Source organism: Aythya ferina (assembly GCF_964211825.1).
Source record: "Aythya ferina genome assembly, chromosome: 6".
Lineage (NCBI taxonomy): Eukaryota > Metazoa > Chordata > Aves > Anseriformes > Anatidae > Aythya > Aythya ferina.
The window spans coordinates 27,552,964-27,572,367 of NC_140303.1; the positions used below are offsets into that span (position 1 = coordinate 27,552,964).

Genomic DNA, 19,404 nt, shown 5'->3' on the forward strand with positions numbered 1-19,404 from the left:
AAGAGAATTGGTGTCTCAGCACGAGGGCAGATTCTGATGGCTTTTACACATAAACACACACACCTACCACAACATGGAATGACACCATTCATTTTAAGACAGCTTCTTGGCATACAGCTGCATTCAGAAGATATCAGAATCTGGCCCTACATATCCCATATACATCTCTACAGTTATTGCAGCAATACACAGAAGTCCAAACAAAGGCGGCTCCGCAGCAGAGCCGGAAATGAGCTTAATCATTTATTCTGTTCAACAAAACAAATGGGCCTTCTGTGCTTTTTCACTAAACACTTGTAATAACTAAGCTCAGAGTCATTCCTCTGATGCTTTTATTCCGTGCCCAGCCCTAGAGCCTCTTTAACATCTTCGCTTTATAGAAGCATCTTTTGGGGAAAATCTCTGTTTCTCTGCTTCCTCAGCTTTCACAAGCTCTGCTGCCCAGCAGGCATGACTCTGCTCTCCCACTGCAGCATTCACTGGATTAAAGTGTTCCTAGCAACTCTCAGATGCCATAACGCCTCCATTAATCAACCAGCAGAAATGTGTACAGATCCAGTGCCGCCAGCTAAGAAGTCAGGTTTAGAGCATCTGAGAGCAATCAGACAGACACTGCAACTGAGCAAATGAATTAATGAGCCTATTACCCCATTACCCATTGTATCATCACAGCCATTGAATTAATACTGTATTTACACTTCACTCCCACACTCACTAGGCGACTTGATAGGCTTCCTTCTGCCTCAAAAACAATTAAACTGTATACTGATTTTTCCTTCACGGTGTAGTTAAAAGTGAGAGACAATCCTTGATGTTGCAGGATGAAGTGAAGGTTCTGTTGCTCGCCATTCAGTATCAAATTTGAGTACTCAGCTGGGTCCTGTAAGGAAAGAAAAAAAAAAAAAAAAAAAAAAGAGAGGGGAAAAAAAAAAAACTTGGTTACACACTTTCTTCACATGAGAAAGGCTTCAGGATGGTCAGCTCAGGGCTTGGAGTAGCTTCCTTTGCAATTTGTAAGCCAAAGGCCAGGGAACCTCCCACACACAGAGCTCCCCTTTCCTTGGCCCTGCTCTACCCCAGTGAACCCATATCTAAAATGTGGCAAGCAGCTGGTGGCCAACAGACTTCTGTTCTGAGACCAAAATAGGCTGACCTGGAAATAACCTGGAAGGTAAAGTAGGAAACAAGTTGCAGTGCCCATACCCAGTTAACTACCTTCCCATTTCTTTCCCCCTTTGCAGATAAATACTTCTCAGATGCCATCCAGATCCCAACAGCAATGTCCAGATCGTGTCTGAGCACTGAGAGATGTGACCTGAATGCCTCGTATTGGGACATTCCTACTTTATTCCTAATTCTAGGTGAATGTTTTTAGCCATTTCATCCTTTGTCAAGAAAATACATCCCCAAACCTTCCCTTTCTGCCTAGTCAGAGATAGCATGTTCATTCTCCAAAGCCATTCCCATGCACTTCTAAGGTGGCAGAGAGCAAGCTCTAACATCTGGGGGTTTTATGGGTAAGTGACTGAAAAAAAAAAACACCCTTTTTCAATGGGATGCAAGTCAGGTGTGCCATCCCCACGCACACACTTACCTGAAAAGCCTCCACAGGCTGCTGAAATAGGTCCTGGTCTTGGATTGTCACTTGAACGGGGTTCTTTGCCAAATTCAGGACCTGAATTAAACTTTCTTTTGGGACAAGTTGAGGCATATCGGTTTCCTAATTAAAATAAAAGGCTTTAAGTGCCATCTGCATGCTTTATTAGTGTTTTAATAACTCTTCCTTTTTAGTCATAATAGTCTTCCTGTGTAATGACACTTTTCCATCCCTTCCTCATCAGAAGTTGCACTGAGAGAAAACTCAACATAAATCTTATTTAGGGAGGCTTCCTCAGAGTAGCTCAATAGCCAACCTACCCTTCTTCACAAAGGCTGTTCTCTACACCACTAAATGTAGAGGCTACACAGCTGCTGGGCAGGTAGAACAGTGTCACTCTCTCATTACACAGTTCCCAAGTGCCTGGATTTAACCAAATGCCGTATCAGAAAGGAAGAATTGTGATAGATTTCAAAAGCAGGGACCAGAATAATTGTTTTCCCACTGCAGTCGGTTACTGGGAAAAGAATTAGGCCAGAAGCTAAGCAGTTTTGGAAATCCCAGTCCAGCTCCATGTCTGTAGTTGGTGCTTTTGCATCGCTTGACACCATGTTACCTCAGCACAGACCTTGCTCCCTGTGTTCTAGGAAAGGGAAGATAATGCCTGCAGTACTCAGGTATCTCTTTCTGCCATGAGTCTTTTCCTAGAAGGCGTACTTCAGTCAATGTCAGCTTTGTACTGCAGATCTAAAACTATTTTTTTATTTTGTTGAGGTTTTATGTTTTGTTGCTGTTTGTATATTTTTTTTCCCCCTCACTTTATTTTCAGGTAGCTGCCAGGGATAAATCAGAGCTATCAATTTTTTTCTATCTCATCCTGTAACTCAGGAAGGCAGGGTTATTTGAATCTAGCTTGGAGGGGAGCCACTGTCAGAAAATATAGGGTGACACTGTCTTCCATGTATTTCTCAATCTTAATATTCAGCAAATCCCACTACTGTGGCTTTTCACTTGCACTACCCACAGCAAGCCAAGGCGGGCCATCACACGTGCCTCTTTGCTGGAGCTTTTAGTGGCCGTCAGGGTAAAATTTCCATGGATAGGCAGGGGGCAACATCTAACTCATCGTGCCTCTGCCTGGATGAGTTGCCCACAGCCAGAGCAGACTTTCAGTGCTCAGAGAGAGCTGTTGTGGCTGGCAATGAGAGCATTTCATTGCTCAAGAAAAGAGATCAGAAAGGACCTCAGCCCACAGTCTCATTGCAATGGGAGACTCATCCATGGATTCATCTGAGGAGCCAGCAAATATTAATCCAGGGCTGTGTGCCAGCCACTCTGTAACAGAACACTTTAAGTATACATGGAAAGCTTTAAAAATTAATCCTACTGTATCTTTCTTAAGCCAAAGGTCAGCCAAAGTTTGCACAAAGCTGGTCGCGGGCCAGAAACAAATGGCACAAATCTGCAGGGGCTAACATTGAATTTACAAGAGCTTTGCTGGCTTTCTGTCTGGGGATGGCCAGCAGCCCCTGGTGTCCATGACTGCATTCACCCGCATCACTGGAGAATGAATTGATTGTGTGAAAAACACATCCCCACCCAAAGTAGAAAAGGAATAAAATAAACTGAAACAGTAAAGTATAGGCAAGCTACAGCAAGAAATAGAAGAGAGAACAGACTACCTTTGGGGAATTAATCTCTAGCATTAACTAGGTGTCTGTCAAGCACTGGTGATGGAATTATAGAATATAGACCAATACAGGTGTCTGGCACAGCAAAACTGCAAAGAGCAGAAAAAGAGAGAGACGAAGACACAGAAAGACAGACAGACAGACACAGAAAGTAAGAATTTAAATTAGCAACTGGATTGGTATGTTTAGTTGTAAAGAACAAACTCAAGGTGACAATCCAGGATCACAATGGGTAAAAGGATTATCCAACAGGCATCAATAAAACACCCGAGGGAAAGCCAAGTATTTTTGAGGTATCTCTTGTGCTATACATACATTTATTTTGACTTCTACAATAGCTGCAAGTCCAAACGCCATCCCTGCAAGGATCATACCTGTTGCCATTTTCTTAATAGGCCTATGGAGCAAATGAAAGCAGTGCCATTAAGAAAAGAAAGTAATTTAAAATATAAAATATAATTCCTCAGAGCCTAAGATGTGCCAAAACCACATAATAAACTGTCCAACAGGTGGAACTAGGGATGACGTGCTGTTTAAATTGCCAATCATTTAACTTAAAACTATTCTGTTTTTCTGTATGAGGCCAGCACTGAGGCCAATTAAAACTGATATGCCATGAAAAAAGCTCTGTGCTTGCAAGTTGCATATAATCTTGTTCCTAGCTCTTCTAGTGGGAGTAGCTTGTGGCATTATGTTAACCTGTGATGTTGGAAGGAGCACTAGAAATGACACATCTTCAAGTCTCTTCTGGGAAAGGCAAAAGATAAGTAGCATGCTATTTAGCAGCAGGAATGAAGAGCAGAAAAAATGTATAGTTTTTGTCATCAGCATTTCTGACCATCTGTGTCATCATTCTGGGTTATTTCTCCTGCCAATAGATTTACATTTCTGGAGAATAAGGAGCTTGCTTCTGAAACTGGTGCAGAACTAGTACAACTCTGCCAGAGTTATGTGAGACAATCTGATATAAAAGGGTGTAAAATAGGTTCAGAAAGGCAGGTCCACTGAGTTGTTGAGATTTGAAACAAACATGGATCTAGATTCTGTGGTTTTCTGCTCCTTGTAGTAGTCTGGACTCATATTCTAGATTAACAGGGATGTGGGAAATCCAGATTATGAACCCAAATTCTGTCTCTCAGTTACGTGCCCTGGGATAAGAACATATTTACTGTTTCTATCTTGTAAAAAAAAAAAAAACTGGTTTTGACCTCAAATTGTGCATTGAGATTGTGTAGCACAAACTTTTGCAGCCACACAGATGGAAACCCTGAAGACTACAGTATTTCCACAGCCACATCTATGGCTAAAATGGGTAGGAGCCTGTTGGCATCCAGGGGACAGAAAGAGCATGACATTCAGTCCTGGTCAGTGCATGGGTTTGTGCTGCTGGGTGAGCTACTCTGTGAACTGGTCATCGGACAGGAATTTTTCTGCCAAGCTGAAGCTTTTGAAGCCGATCTCCCACTTATTCCCTCTTTCCACACTTTATTTCACATTGAGTGGTGTTGGAGCGCACAAACTTGGTTTGTTTCAGCTAGATCTGTACTAGCAGGTGCACACAACTTACTTCCACTGCTAAGAGGCATCAATCCACAGAGGCAGACTAGAGATACTCAGAAGTAACACACACCCCAAATGCATAAATTGGGTCAAAATGGTTGGGAAACAACTGTTTTGCTCTAGCATTTCTCACCGGTTCCTATCCTAGTGTGGAACCTGCCTTCACAAGACCACACACAGCCCATGTGGGACAGTGAGTTTGGCCCCCTGGAAGCTTCAGGAAGGGAATTATTTAACAATGATACAGGAGATAAGGTGAAGGACATGTTGATCAAATTCAAAAAGGACTGTTCATATCAGCTTGGGGGAAAATCTGTTGATAGAGCAAAATCTAATACCACTGAATTTTCCCCTCTGGAATTTCCAGGGCCTACAGAAGATGGTGACACTACCAGAGAGGCAGAAGCAGAAGTACTGGGAAGGGTGAATAGAAATTTGTGTTTCTTCTTAAAAGCTGTTCTTCTGCACACTTGCTGCAAAAGAGGAAGAACTGAGGTATCCGCATTGTCCCCAAGTACTTACGTGAAATTAAATTTGCACATGCTTATCAGAGGGTAGAGCCCAAGGTCAAAAATTGGGATGAAGACAAGAATAAGAAGTGGATTTAAGAACTGCAATACAAAAGAATGGGAGTTTAGTGACTAGAAAGCAACTTTCAGTAATTAAACTCATAAAGCACTGTCCTCCAGAAATAATTCCATTAAATAAAGGACATGAACAAACACTTTCAAACCTCCTTTAAAAATATAATCACAGTTTGCAGTTTGACGGCTTCTGCAATTTAGGTTTCACAGGCACGAATACATTTTGTACATATCCTCCTCTCCAAGAGGTAAGCAAGCATCACCAGCCCCATTTCCCTGAAGAGAGAACTGAAGCATTATGTTTTTAGAGAGTACAAAACCCGCTGAAATGGAGGCAGGCAACCTTAAGGGCTGTGGTGGGACCTTACAACAGATCAGCAATAATGGAAACATCTTGGGACTTGAGCAAAATCCCAGAGGAACAGGCACTATTTTGTGAGATTGCCAATTTCTCATACTTGCACACAGCACAGGAACCCCCCAGGAACTGCATTTCCCCTGGGAGGGCAGAGCTTGTCTGCCAGCCTGCAGTGGCAGAGCAAGAAAACAGAGAGCGACGGGAGAACAAGCAGAGAGAGATGCTCAGTCTCAGCTCTGAAGGACGATTTTAGGGGAACAGAACAGCCTTGTATTTCTTCAGAGCTGTTCAGCGTAGGAACTGTAATCAACTGTGACAATATGGCACCGTGTTAGAGCCTCCACATTTTCATTTGCCCTGCAGGAAGGGAGGAAGAAAACATATTTCAGGTGTAACACTGATCCCAGTGCAGAGCCATGTTAAAAGGATACACAGTTTGTATCCTCCACATGCCAGCACTATTCAAGAGCTATTATAGTGGCATATCCCCCCACACCTCTGCATTATTCTGCAGGATTCAACCTCTGTGTTAGGACAACCTTGGGGTCTTCTGAACATCAAGTCAATAAGCTTGCTTAAGAGCTAGTGAGCAGCAAGCAAGAGTCCACAGCACACTAGTTACCAGGAACACTGCGGTTATCTTCAAAAGGAGCAGAAATGGGCCACTGGTCCCAGCAGAAAAGTAAGAATGAGAGAGAAAAAGAATTTCTAAAAGAATTTCCTACCCTAAAGTATTTTTACCTGCATTTGGTCAGGCTGAAGGACATATATTCCCTGAAACAAAAAGACATTCCAAGTGATTCATAAACACCATGATATGACAGCGTATGTGGTTGATGGCAAATAAGCAACCAGCCCACAGGATAGACTTTAGCAGCAGAAGTGGCTTCCTCAAATGTTTTTTGTTGACACTTGACACTTGTCATCTAAAGACAAATAGTGGGTAAGAATCCTTTTGCAGAAGCAAGCTGCGCTCAGCCCTTGATATATGGCAGCTGGGACACCGCCTGCCACAGGTACCGAAACCCATCTTTCAGACTGGCTGAGCCCCAGGTGAGTGGTGAGGAGCAGGCACGTTAGTGTCCAAGCTGGGACCTGAATCCAGAGCTTCCTTCCTCTGCTTCTCTAATGGAAAGCCCAAATCCTGCAAGTGAATGCCCTCAAGTTTCAAGACCTCTGAGCTCTGTTTGCATTTGTCCCCAGCACCCCAAAAGGACAACAGAAGAGCACCCCTGAGCCAGCAGGCTGTACAAAAACCCATTTCTTCCCTCCATTTGCCAAAGGCACCAAATGGGCTTTGGTCAGCTGTTCAACTCTGACTTCTTAGTTTGAGGCAAGAGTACTTAAGATTTTACAAGCTGCTTCACCCTTGCACCACCGTGCTTAGCCCCTGCAATTGTGTGAGGCCAATAGGGGTGGATGGAGGGACCGCAGTCCCCAAAATGGGCAGATGGGCTGTCTCCAGGCAGGGGCTGGCGTTTGGCTGAACTCCACACTATGCTTTTCTTTTGAAATTAAGATGAAAAGAAAAAGAGAAAAACATTAGGAAGGAAATGGTACCTTTCTGAGAAAGCATTGTGGGGATTTGTCTCCTGTCTGCCAGGCTTGCCCTGAGCTGAATGTGGAATGACTACCTGTCTCTGCTGGCAGCTGCCTCCTGGGAGAGTAAAAAGCACTGGGCACAGCCAAGAAGCCTTGCAATTAGAAGTATCAGGCAAATACCTTCTCCCCCTGCTACTTTGTGTACACTATACAAATGTGCCATTAGGAAACAAGCCTAAAACATTTCATCTTACACTAAATCACTCCCTGTTAACTCCAGCCTTCCTAGCTGAGCGCTTTGGCTGGAGAGGGCAAAAACATGGAATTTTGCAAACACAAACTCCAACAAGCCTAACAATGAAATTGCATAAATGCTGCAGTTAATTTTCACCTTCATGGGTTGGGGCAGCTCACCATGGATGTTGAGAAGGAATGAGACTGAAATAAGCCAAAAATTCATCCAAGCTGGTGCAACAAAAACAACCCCAACAGTTTTCTTCTCCACCAGGGAGAGTTTAATAAGTGACTCCTGGCGATTTTTAGATGTTCTGCTACAGATCACTAAGTGCATGCAAGCACAACAGCAGAAAACAAAGTTTCTAGATGCACATCACAAAGACTTCAGGAACTTTCATTATTTTGCCTTTCTTGAGTGGGTAAAATATTACTCACTGTGTAGTCTTCTTCATGCCTCATTTGAATTAATTAAGCCTAATGAGTATCACATGCTGAGAGCCAAATTTTTAATGGGAGAGACATAGAAGGGCTCAAATTTGGGACCTTAAGTCAATTTTGAACTGTAAAATGGGTATTTATGATCTTAAATTCCGATGTGAACATCCACAGGCAGGATCTAGATGGTTTATTAAAATATACATCTGGAAACTGGCCCTTGGTGGTGACATCTTGAGCCATCCAGCTGATCCACATTTATCTGCCACTACACCCTGCCATTCACATCCTTGAAGTGCTTCGTGGCTACTAATTAATCCTCACCACATCTCTACCCTATGCACAGGATTCCTGCTGATCTTTAGGGGCTTCATTAATGTATCACCAAGTCAGCCAGAGCAGAGGCACACAACTATAACAGCTCTTGTTATACCTTGCAAGGGCTGCGTGAACTTTCCCTGACTTCCCCCTTGCGTGGGGGTAGGAGGCTGGAAACCCTACCTGCTCAAGGTCACGGAGCAGCCAGCTGCCAGCATGTCAGCACTCCTGACTTCACAAGCTGCCGGTGGCTTCCCAGCCCTCGCTCCTTGCCATGCCAAGATGTGCTGTGATGAATTGCACATGGCCACACAGAGCCTCTTACTTCTGATCATTGGAAGTGCAACTCAACCAGACTTCACTAAGCGGAAGCTGTTAGTATTTTAAGACCCCAATTAAAAAGCAAGAGCAGTGATATTACTGCTGGTCTTATCCCTGGTGACAGTAAGTACTTACAAAATCAGCATTCATCTTTGTGGCTTGCAAAGTCCACCGGGATCCCTAAGAAGAAAACAGACAGCTGTGAAGCCTTTAAAGCTTTAAGACATCCTATAGAAGAGAAAACATGGAGACAATAGGGCTGGAGGTCTTATTTCCCCTGTCTATTCCTTCCCTTCCCTATATTGCCTGTCAGTAGGCATGGCACACTTGCTTCTCACCCTCCTGTGCAAACTGCAAAGGCACAACCAGCGTTGAGAATGGGTCAAGCCCCTAGACACCTAGGAGGGGTGTAGTGCCCTGTGTCCTCAGGGTGCTTTGGTACCATACCTGCTGATCAAACAGGGCCCAGAACATCGGCAGTGGTATGAAGAGGAAGAGGACACGTGTCACCATTTTAACCTCCCCAATCAGCTTTTTCTACAAAGGGAACAGGCAGAAAGATAAGACGACAAGACAACACGAGCTTCCAGCCACAAAGCAAGAGAGCTCCAACATCCCTCTACATGGCAGTTATTTATCACATTTACTCATGGGCATATTTGCACTTCTGCATTTCAGTGCAGCACCTAAACTCTCCATTAAGGGTCAGGAGAGTACAGACATGGGAAGGGACACAACAAGTGAGAGACTGGCGTATGTGAGGAGTGGTGTGGCCAGGCCAGTCTTAAGTCTGTCTGCCTCCCTGCCTTCCCCTTTCCCCCTCCAAATCTGCCAGGTAAAGCATCACTTACTGAGTACTTTTCTGATGCCCAGTCGAGCCAGTGATCTCTCTTTGGAATATGATGGGAGCGGTTTTTCAGCCTGTTTTTAATAGCAAACTAGGGGAAAAGGAAAAAAAAGAAAAAGAAAAAAAGTGAATAGCTCCCTTGTGCCTGCCATTTAAACTACTTCCTTTCTGTTTCAGGAGCTTTACTTATCAGCCCTTGCCACGTTCCCAGCTCAGGGCTGCCCTCCCCATCCCCAAAGGTACACAGCACCAGATAATTCTGCTGGACACATCCAAAATCTGCATGTGCAGGACTGGACACTTTATGACCAATTCTCTGCAGTAAAGGTCCTGTGGGATTGGTTAATTAAAGGCATGATGTGGGAATGAACTACCTCCTGAGCCTGTCTTTCAGAGACAAATCTGGCATTAACCCCCATAGACTTTCTTGCTTGATTTAAAATTGGATAGGTTATAAAGTTTTGAACATAATTTCTTCTTCTGTTCTTTTCTGAAAGGCACCTGTTGGCTTGACCGTTGTGCTGGGAAGGGAACACCTCATTATCCACAGCAATGTCAAAACTAGAACTCTCCCTCCTTTCTTGTTCTGTAGGTCTGTCTTTGCATATTCCTGGTGCAGCCCATATCTCATTCAGTCCTAGAGAAGCTTTCAAGTTCATTTCTCACTGAAGGAGAAATCAGTGACACCAAATTTTTAACTTGTTTGTTTATAGTGCGTGCCCCAGCTGCTGAACAGACTCTGGCAAAAAGAGTGGCAGCCTCACTTAGAAACCCTATCCTTAAGATCTGGCTGCTTCCTCGAGGTAAATCTGTCACTAGCATTAACCTAGGCAAAAAGAAAACGTTTGCTGAATGTTTTCAGCTCCCTGAAAAAGAAACATCAATCTCCACCCAAAACCAAGGAAGTATTTTTGCACATACTATATTCAGCTTACACGTTATGAAAAATAATTGATAAGGCTATACTGCAACTTTAGCAAGCATCTCTTGCATTTACAAGAGCATGCTCAATGTGCGCAAGATGAACACATACTCTTACTGTCTGCTGAACTGATAAACTTCAGTAAAATTCTTCAGATGAAAAAAAAAAAGTCACATTTCTGATACTTTGTGAGTTTCTGAATTTTCCTTTCGGTCTCCTGCCTGTCTTTCAGCATCCCCCCCAGTGGTTCTACTTGGCATCAGTTAAACAGTTCATGGAACTACAGAAAAACAATTGAAATGCTGAAAGAATAAACTGGGACCTAAATGTGTTCCTTATTCCTTCTATCTCATCAGCAATATATCCAGGAGCAGCATACAGAAGAACTCCAAATGCCCCCTCCCCGTTCCCTTTGCACTTTTCTGATCTGCAGCCCCAGAGTTGTGCATGAAAGAGAAGGAATGGCACATACTTACTCCAATGCATTTGCACACTTCAAGTAAGACATTCCCTTGTGGGGGCATTTTTCTGTACAGCCCACTTCCAGCAATGAACACAACTGAAAAATATTATAATCCAAAAGGGAATTCACATGACTAAAGCTCAGCCCCAACCCCCATATTCAACAGAAATCCTCTTCCTTTGGGGCTTACAGGATTTTTGCATTTTTTTCAAAACAAAACAAACATACAGGACACCATTCATGCCTTCAGATGGAAGAAAATGCAACTTCCTACAAGAGGCAGTGTGATTCCTACAAAGTGACTGCCATCTTCTCATAATCTGCTCTGGCACAACAGGCACCTCCACACCCGATTCATGCAGGAAACCAGTGCTTTGAAAATTCTCCTATCTATGCTTTTTGTGGGTTAAACTTAAAATACAAGCCACATTTAATTCCTGCACCTGATGTTGATGATACCTGTGCTGGAAACCATCCCCAAGTCATTGCAACCATGTGAGGATGAGTGCAGATCCAACCCAGGCTCTGTGTATTGCATCTCACACACATTTCAATGGCAACTGCCAGCCCAGCTCACAAAGGCCACTGCATCACACGCTGGTGCTAAGGGAAATTACCTCCACTCATGGTTTCCATGGAAGGATGTGCAATTTAAGATATTGTTTTGCCTTGTTTTTCTCCCTCAAAGCACAAAAACATATGAAGCAAGGCTTCAAAATGTTGTCTGAGATGGAGCTATCCAATTACAGATCATTTGTCCTGCTCTTTGAGAGCCTTTGACTGCACTGCAATTCCAAAGATGTTAGCAGGGAGAAGCACAATAAAAGCTGAGCACGAAATCCATATAACAAAGCATTTTAAGCTAACCCAGTCACCAGGGTCAGTCCACAGCCAGTGGAGAAAAGTAGGCATTTTAATCCTAACATAGGAACGCTGCAGGAGATTCACTATTTCTCTTTTCTCACTACGAAGACCCTTTATGTCCTGTTTTGACTTGCAGAACTGTCAGAGAGGCATCTGAAGTCAGTTTAGGTGAATCTCAATCAAAGTCACAGAGTGGGCAACTGCACTACCTCGTTTTTAGCATCTCCCTGTGGAGTCGGTGGTGCCTCCTAAGGGAGATTGATGAGGTTTGCTGAAATATCTCCTGGGGATGCCACTGACTCCATTGGGAACTGAGGTTCCTGCATTAAGTTTAGCATTTGAAATTAAATAATATCAGTCCTCTCTTATCTTTCAGAAACTGAAGCAGCTCAGAAAATCTTGCTGTATAAGATTTCCATTCTGCCTCTAAACCTATCCTTGTTTTCCAGCATCACAGGGAGGGGGCCAGTCAGGACTGGAAGGGTATTTTCTGCAGTCCTGCATGCTGCTCACATAGTCAAATATATCACATCCAAGAGCATTTTAGCATGTTACAAAAGAACAGAGCTGCTTTGCCAGGGCAGGCTGTGGAATCTGGCAGCAGGACACTAGCTAAAAACACATTTCGACTGATGGCCTCACTGAAACTGCAGTATTTACATGTCCATTTTCCCCTGGGCAACTGCTATCCTGCTGAAAACTTTCAGCACAGAGAAGCCTACGCTGCCTTAAACTGATAGGAGTAGGCCATGGGGGAAAAGAGAAGCTGCTAAGGCCCATGACCATGCACTTTTTGAAAATAATTGCTGTGACACTGGCTGTGGCCTGATGACATTTCTTCAGTGTGCTGGTCCTTCTGCCGGATGGAAGTTTGAGGGGGAAAAGCAGCACTCACATTCTCCAGGGGATGAACTTTTCGAATCACAGATGCTATGGTGAAATCAAACAATTGCTTGGTCTCTCAATTAAGCTAACAAGCTGAATGAGAAGTCACCCCATGCTGTCTCTAAACCTCTCAAATGCAGCATAATAAGGGGACTGCTCCCCTCAGTCGCTTGCAACTGTGAAACCAAAGCTAATGGGGTATCCTCTGTATTGGTTACTGAGGAGTAACTGTAGGAATGTAGAAATTACTGGGTGTTTGACAGGGGTTGAAGAAGAAGTCTTGACAGTACATTAATGGGGCTAAGATGCAAGCTTTAGGGAGCAGGATGATTGTGGCTGCCTCCAGACTCTTGGGCAATGAGGGCTTATTATTGCAACATAATAATAGGCTGTCACTATAATTGTGGGAATTACTTCACCCAAGCAAACTGAGACAGCTCAGAATAAAGTAGCATCTCATTCAGCTTCTTCTGGGATTTCTGGGTGGCAAACAGATTCTGAGGCAAAAGTCTGATCCATTAAAGATGTCCCTGAGCTACAAAAAGCTTGTGCAAAGGTTAGAAGTGTCATATTAAGCTTCTCTTCTGTGAGTTGGGGAACTGAGGACCGCTCAGATGGCAGCTCAAAGGCCTAACTTACTGACAGGTAAAGCTATAGTCCGCCAGGAGAATGATTTTGGTGCCTCCCTTTGTTATATTGAACAAGGTAACTGTATTGTGATGCACCACTAGACCACTCAACAGTGTCACGCTATAGGATCGCAGGATGAGCATTGTCTGCCCACCACCAAAAACACCACGTGTTTTTTCTTACTGTTCTGAACTGTGGAATTGTTGGACGACCTTGTACCCTTGAGCTTCCCCTCACAGTATCCATCCAGAGCTGGTAAACTTGTGCATTGTCTCATCTATAAGTGGACTCACAAATGGTAACTACTACTAGAAGCATTAGAGTTTTCACTCACCAAGTGCCAACACCATCAGTGCTGCTGGGACACCAAAAGCCAGTGCATAACAATCCTCTCCAAAACATTTCACATCCCCTAAAAAGGAAGTCAGAAATAAAAGCATCTCATTACAGTCAGACTTATGTTACCTTGGTCTTTGATTTGCTTCCCTTAAATCAGTCACTTCTCTTAGCTTTAAATCTTCTTTGCTGGTGCTTGACACTGTGAATTGAATCTCCTTGAAACAGTTGTCCTCCCCTGACGAGGACAATTTGGAAGCAGGGTTAGTGTCTGCCAGCAGCAGCAGCTGATAATGGGATATTGATCAGAAGAGTGGAAGGGAAAGGGCAGACAAACAGGTAGAAAGAAGTGGTAGGAACCATAATTTGGAAAACAAAACAAAAAAAAACATTTTAAATAACCTCAAAACGCTATGTATTTGCATAGATCTAAACAATCAGTACCGTGTTTCCACATTATTTGTGCCAGCTTCATGAATTATTGAGCTAAAAACCCAAATCTGATTTTCTAGTAACCTACAGTGGACAAGGCAGAAGGAAAACCCCCTCCTCCTAAATAAGTGGGAGCCATTAGACCTAACGCTCTGGTTGCATCTCCAGTTCCCTTGCTCTTCTCCTTCCCAATCTCACCAGAGGCTGCCTGCTCCAGGTGTCAGGTCCTGCCCACCAGGAAGCCAGGTTTGTCAGAGCATGGCTTCGACTGATCTGAGGTATGGTTCCCTGAAACCCCGGGCCTCTAGACCTAGCTCAGTTCTCACCCCACACGAGTTTAGCAGACCGACTGCCAACAGCAGACCAGCCATGTGGTCTAGGTCTGTGTGCCAGAGGCTACAAATTACTGCCATCTTATGTGGAGCAAAACCAAATAAATATGATCAAAATAAACCAACACATTTAACTGGAAAACAACCCATGAAGCTTTCCGTTGTTCCTGTTTGCTGTCCCTGGGCAGTCATGGTCAGCTGCATAGCTGTGTGCAGTGCCTAACACTTATTTGCTTATTTTCAGTAAATTAGCTGAGATCCAACTGGCAGCAAGACCTTATGGACACGCTGAACTTTTGACATGCAAAATGAGTTGGACTTCTCCACCTAAAAATATCCTGCACTTCTGCCAAATGTCTAAGAACAGCATTTCTTGCTTTTCCAGGAAAAGCTTTCACGCTTAGCAGAAAACGTACTCTTTCCCTATTCTCTCTACCTTATTTCCATGTTGCGACTAGTTTATTGGTACACTGCGAGTTTGGATGTCCCAAAGGGACCAGATTTTCATCAACCCCCTGACTACACCAAACAAGAGTCCCTCCCTAGCATAATGCTGGCTGTGAAGAGGGAACATTTGCCTTGGCCTGAACATGGGACTGTAAACGTGAGACAAAGCACAACTGCCCACAGCCTTGTGAAACGAACGGTCTGATGAAATAGCCGCTCCAAACAAAGAAAGCTTCCTGGAGGCTACAGGATGGAAGGAAAAAAATGCTAGTGAGTGTGAAGGCTACTTTGTCCCCGTCCCCATCCCCTTCGCCTATGGCCTGCTACCCTCCTGCCCTCCCTCTGCCTCTGGGTTTGTATTTACAGCACGCCAATCCCTTGGTTTCTGGGCACTACAATACAATGAAGGAAACAGCAGCAAGGCTAGAATGTAAAGTAGGTCTTAAGTGGGGCAGAGGCCTGTGCTTTGTCCTCAGGGCTAATTGTTCAGGGCTGCAATCTTGCAGGCAGATCCCAGCAGACATGCCTGGGTGCCAGGACAGAGTCCTTCAGCAGTCAGCAGTGCCCTGTGGGGGGGAGAAGGTGAGGCTCCACAACCAGCCCCGATAACTCATTTGGTCCTGGTGCCTGCCCTCGATGCCAAAGATCAATTCCCATCCACAGGTTACCTACGGGCAAGACAGGGAACAATCCTTCACTGGCCAGAAGGAGGATTAGCTGACCATTTAGTTCTTTCCACCTCCCATATTTTAATTCTACAGTTCAGGCTGGCTTTGAAATACAGCTGGGAACATGGTTTTTGTGACTTGTCTGCTGCTAGTACCATAAATCTGTTACGCTGCTACGGCAGGATTAACAAGGCGTAAATGCAATACAGTGGCCAATCCAGAGATAATGTAATTTCTGCCATTCAGTTGTCATAAGAGCCTAACAATGCACAGCAGAGTAGTCAGAGGGCAGCTAATTTATTGTCTTATTCTAAATCAACACTGACCTCTTAATACAGGAGTTACAAACGTGGAGATCAAACTTCCAGCATTAATGGATAAATAGAAGACGGAAAAAAACTTGCTTCTCTCCGAGGTCTAAAACAAGAGAAGACAATATCAATGTCACGGCTAATGCACAGCATCGGGCTTGCAAATTGAACGCTATCAATTCTCTTGTTAGGAAGGCTGGGTAAATATTGACACGCAGTGCATAAAATGTTAAGCAAACAAGCTTGCCTTCAGGTGTTGGTAAAAGCTCACACAAATCAGCTCACGTTACTTAAGAGGTGCTTTGGGGCTTTTTGGCATTTCGGAAGAAAAGCCACTGCTTGGAGAGTGTTGTGGGATTGGAAGGGGAGAGCATTTACTTATTCAGAGCAAGTAGCATGATTCAGATCCTCTGGCACCTAATTCAATCCAATTTGGCGTGGCTTGACAAGCTCATCATTTGTTCCCATGTCTGAGCTCTTTTTTTCCCCTCCTCTCTTCCTATGTAAAAATAGAAAAAGAAACCTGCATAGACTGAGGGGTTGTTAAAGACAGCATAGATGAGAGAGTGGCAGCAAATGAGAGGGAGCCAAGAGGCAGGAGATTACCAACCTAAGGCCAGTCAACCTCAAACTAATAGGGTAAATTAAATCTACAGAAGCAAATTCAAGAGCCTGATGGAGGGTTGAACTCCAAGAGGAAGAGTTCAAAATTCAGCTGATGTTGTAACATGTTACAGTCTGTACAGCCAAAGGATTCCTGTTGATCTTCTTGCCTCCCACATAATTCCCAGTTTGGAGGCAATCAAAAACTTGATGCAGAGTTTGGTGCTTTCCACAGAAGTAATGTATGAAGGGATTCACTCCAAAGCAGTCTTTCTTTGCTTGCAGGGGAGACACACCTGCACAGATACATGCACCCACAGTGCTAAACCTCCTCCCCATTCCTGGGTGGGCCAGCAGAGTGGAGAAAGAAGAGAAGGCAACCTGGCCTACACCACGCTCCTCTGTATCACCAGCTATTGGACATCTGAGCTGGGGAAACCAGCATTTAAGGACAGCCCACGCCCGGGCAGATGATATGTTTTACGTGTATTTAGGCTTCACTCCCAGCTGTCACCACGTCCTGTGATGGTAGTGGGCAAATTGCCTGGGACATGGCTTGGTTCCTAGCAGAGAGCTCCTTGGGGCACCTGGAGCCACATCTCTCTGACCTGAGCATGTTTGTGACCAGGAAACATTAATTTATCTCAGTGTGAGGAAGATCCCCAGAGGTCTGGTTTTGCCTCCTCTCCTTCAAACACATCTTGCTCCCTTAGACAACAATCGTCACAAGGCTGGAAAACAGAAGAAAATGCAAAGAATTGCAGACACATAAAGAGGACATCTCATAAGGAATGAAGCCTGGGATCCCAAAATGACCATGGTGCAGCCAACAGGCACTTTGTTTGGCAAGAAGCTTCTTATTACAGCAGATCGTTGCAGGGAAGGTGGGCAGACAGGAGAGCACAGGAGGACTTTCTTTATGTCACCTTGTGAAGTGGGTACCGGGAAGGTGACGCTGAGTCCCATCACCTCTCACCAGCACCCACCAGGGATGTTGGGTGTCCTCTGGCTTGGGTGAAGGGCTTTTTGTCTTGCCCCAGCACAGTTATGAAGATCCCATCAACTTGAGTTTTTGGCTCTTGCAGGATTTTATTTCCTAGCACATCTCAAAATCTAATCCATACGTCACTCAGAAGTGATTTATCCTGGATTAAGGAACTGGTAGGCCTTACAATCATTATCTCTTGTTTCTATGGTGAACAGCAAACAGCAATGAATCTTACTGCCTCCTAAATTCCATTTCTGTCCTCGACAAAATTTTTGGTTACCTGCTGTTTTCTACTGCTAAGCTAATAAAAGTAACTTTTCTTCTTCATTCTACCTCTGTGACTAGTTATTTGTCACCATAAAGAAATCCAGAAAAATCGGTAGCCTCAACAAACTCTCCCAGTCACAGAACAGCCCTGCTGTGGCTTGATATGGGTACTGCAGAAGAGTCCTCAGTCCTGACCTCTTCTATTCAAATTATTATGACATATCTATAACCCCTCATATCTGAACAACTCAGGATTTCTGAGAGCTGAGCAAGACTCAAGCACACGGCTCTCGATGTGATAAAGTCTAGAGCAACCATTACCAAAACCAGAGTGCTGATAAGAGGACAGTGATTTGGGGCATCTTATTTCACACATTTACAAATTCCAGAGATGGAAAAAATGGTCAGAGAAGCAGAAGTGAGTACAAAACTAACGACCTAGCAGCTTGTAAATTACACCCAAATTCCTTCCTTACTTTCTTAATCTTTGGAGCAGACATACATTAGTAACATGATTTGGATTAGCTAATTTGAGGAAAAGGTACTGTGTATGATAATCCTGATCTCCTTGGCAACAGGGAAGAAAAAAAAAAAAAAAAAAAAAAAAAAAAAAAAAGAAAAGAAGAGAAAGAAACAAAGAGAAAGCTATTTAGTACCTTAAAAACCATACCACACTGTTTGAAAGCAGCTTTGGCCTTTAATTAATAGACACAGCAGCCTGTGCATTTATATATCATATAATAAATACAATTTTGTTTAAGCATTCTTAGCCTGGACTGCTAATCCTATAGACAAAAATGCTTGGAAATCTCCTGCAGATAAATCTGCTTTCCCTATCTGATCTCCTGCTGTATCAGTCTCCATCACTGCTTGTAGTAGTACGGTTCTCAAACTGGCAGATCCAAGAATTTACAAAGTACTCTAAAGAAAACCAGACTAATGGTGCGCATTTGCCTCAAAACCTAAATTTGTCTCTATGTGGGAACTGCAGGGGCAATTTATTTATTAATTTTATACACAGAACGACCACATCCCTAGTTTCCAGATTGAGCAACTAAGCCTGTGCAGTTAAGGGTTCAGCTGAAGTTTTTTGGTGTCCTGAAAACTGAGGGGGAATCAAATTCTTCATTTCATTATTTCACCCTACCTGGAGCAGAAGATGAAAGACATAGGAAGTGTTCCAGAACAACACTCTGGAGGGGAGAAAAGTATTCTGGTTGGCCCCAAACCTTCCATCCCTTACAAAATCAAAACTTCTCATTCCTATTTTAAAGACTTAAATTTCCTATTGCACAGCATAAAACCTTTTTTTCTTCTGAAAGGTAAAGTAATTTCAAAATGGTAAAATACAAACTTTCTTTTCTGCAAAGAATGAATAGAGCAGAACATATTGTCCTTATCAGAAGGCTTTTTACAGTTTTCTTTTTCTAAATTAGTTTCCCTTGAAGGCAACACACAGAGGAATGTCTGAGCCTCAGCGTTTGATAAATTTGTTGGAGAGGTGTAGTCTGACTGCTGGAGAATGGGCACAGTCCCACACAACCACAGGCAATTCAGGTTTTTCTCTGTAACTCAGTTGTGACTGTAAGTTCGGGATAATAATATCCTGTGCCTGACTGAGGTGCTGAGATTCATTAGCTGAAGTCTATAAAACACTCTGAAGATAAGTGGTACATATTATCATACTGTAATTAGGTGGTAATTGAAAGATGCTGGATAAACATTATTAATCATTAATATTCATAGAAGTAGCACTTCTGAAGATG

At 43.6% G+C, this 19,404-nt stretch overlaps 1 protein-coding gene across 5 annotated transcripts in view; it reads right to left on the bottom strand.

Annotated features, from left to right (window-relative positions):
- The window catches only part of SLC15A2 (solute carrier family 15 member 2), a 42,404-nt gene that overhangs the window by 11,020 nt on the left and 11,980 nt on the right, over positions 1-19,404 (bottom strand). For 4 of the 5 annotated variants that reach the window (XM_084523722.1, XM_084523725.1, XM_084523721.1 and 1 more), the window contains 11 exons: positions 15,796-15,886; positions 13,589-13,666; positions 10,889-10,971; positions 9,495-9,581; positions 9,091-9,180; positions 8,779-8,823; positions 6,532-6,564; positions 5,371-5,459; positions 3,604-3,685; positions 1,595-1,720; positions 716-880 (listed from right to left, as the gene is read on the bottom strand). In XM_084523722.1, coding sequence (XP_084379848.1) covers positions 716-880; positions 1,595-1,720; positions 3,604-3,685; positions 5,371-5,459; positions 6,532-6,564; positions 8,779-8,823; positions 9,091-9,180; positions 9,495-9,581; positions 10,889-10,971; positions 13,589-13,666; positions 15,796-15,886 — 969 coding nt within the window. The remainder of the gene's footprint in view (positions 1-715; positions 881-1,594; positions 1,721-3,603; positions 3,686-5,370; positions 5,460-6,531; positions 6,565-8,778; positions 8,824-9,090; positions 9,181-9,494; positions 9,582-10,888; positions 10,972-13,588; positions 13,667-15,795; positions 15,887-19,404) is intronic. The other variant, XM_084523724.1, reaches the window with a different exon arrangement.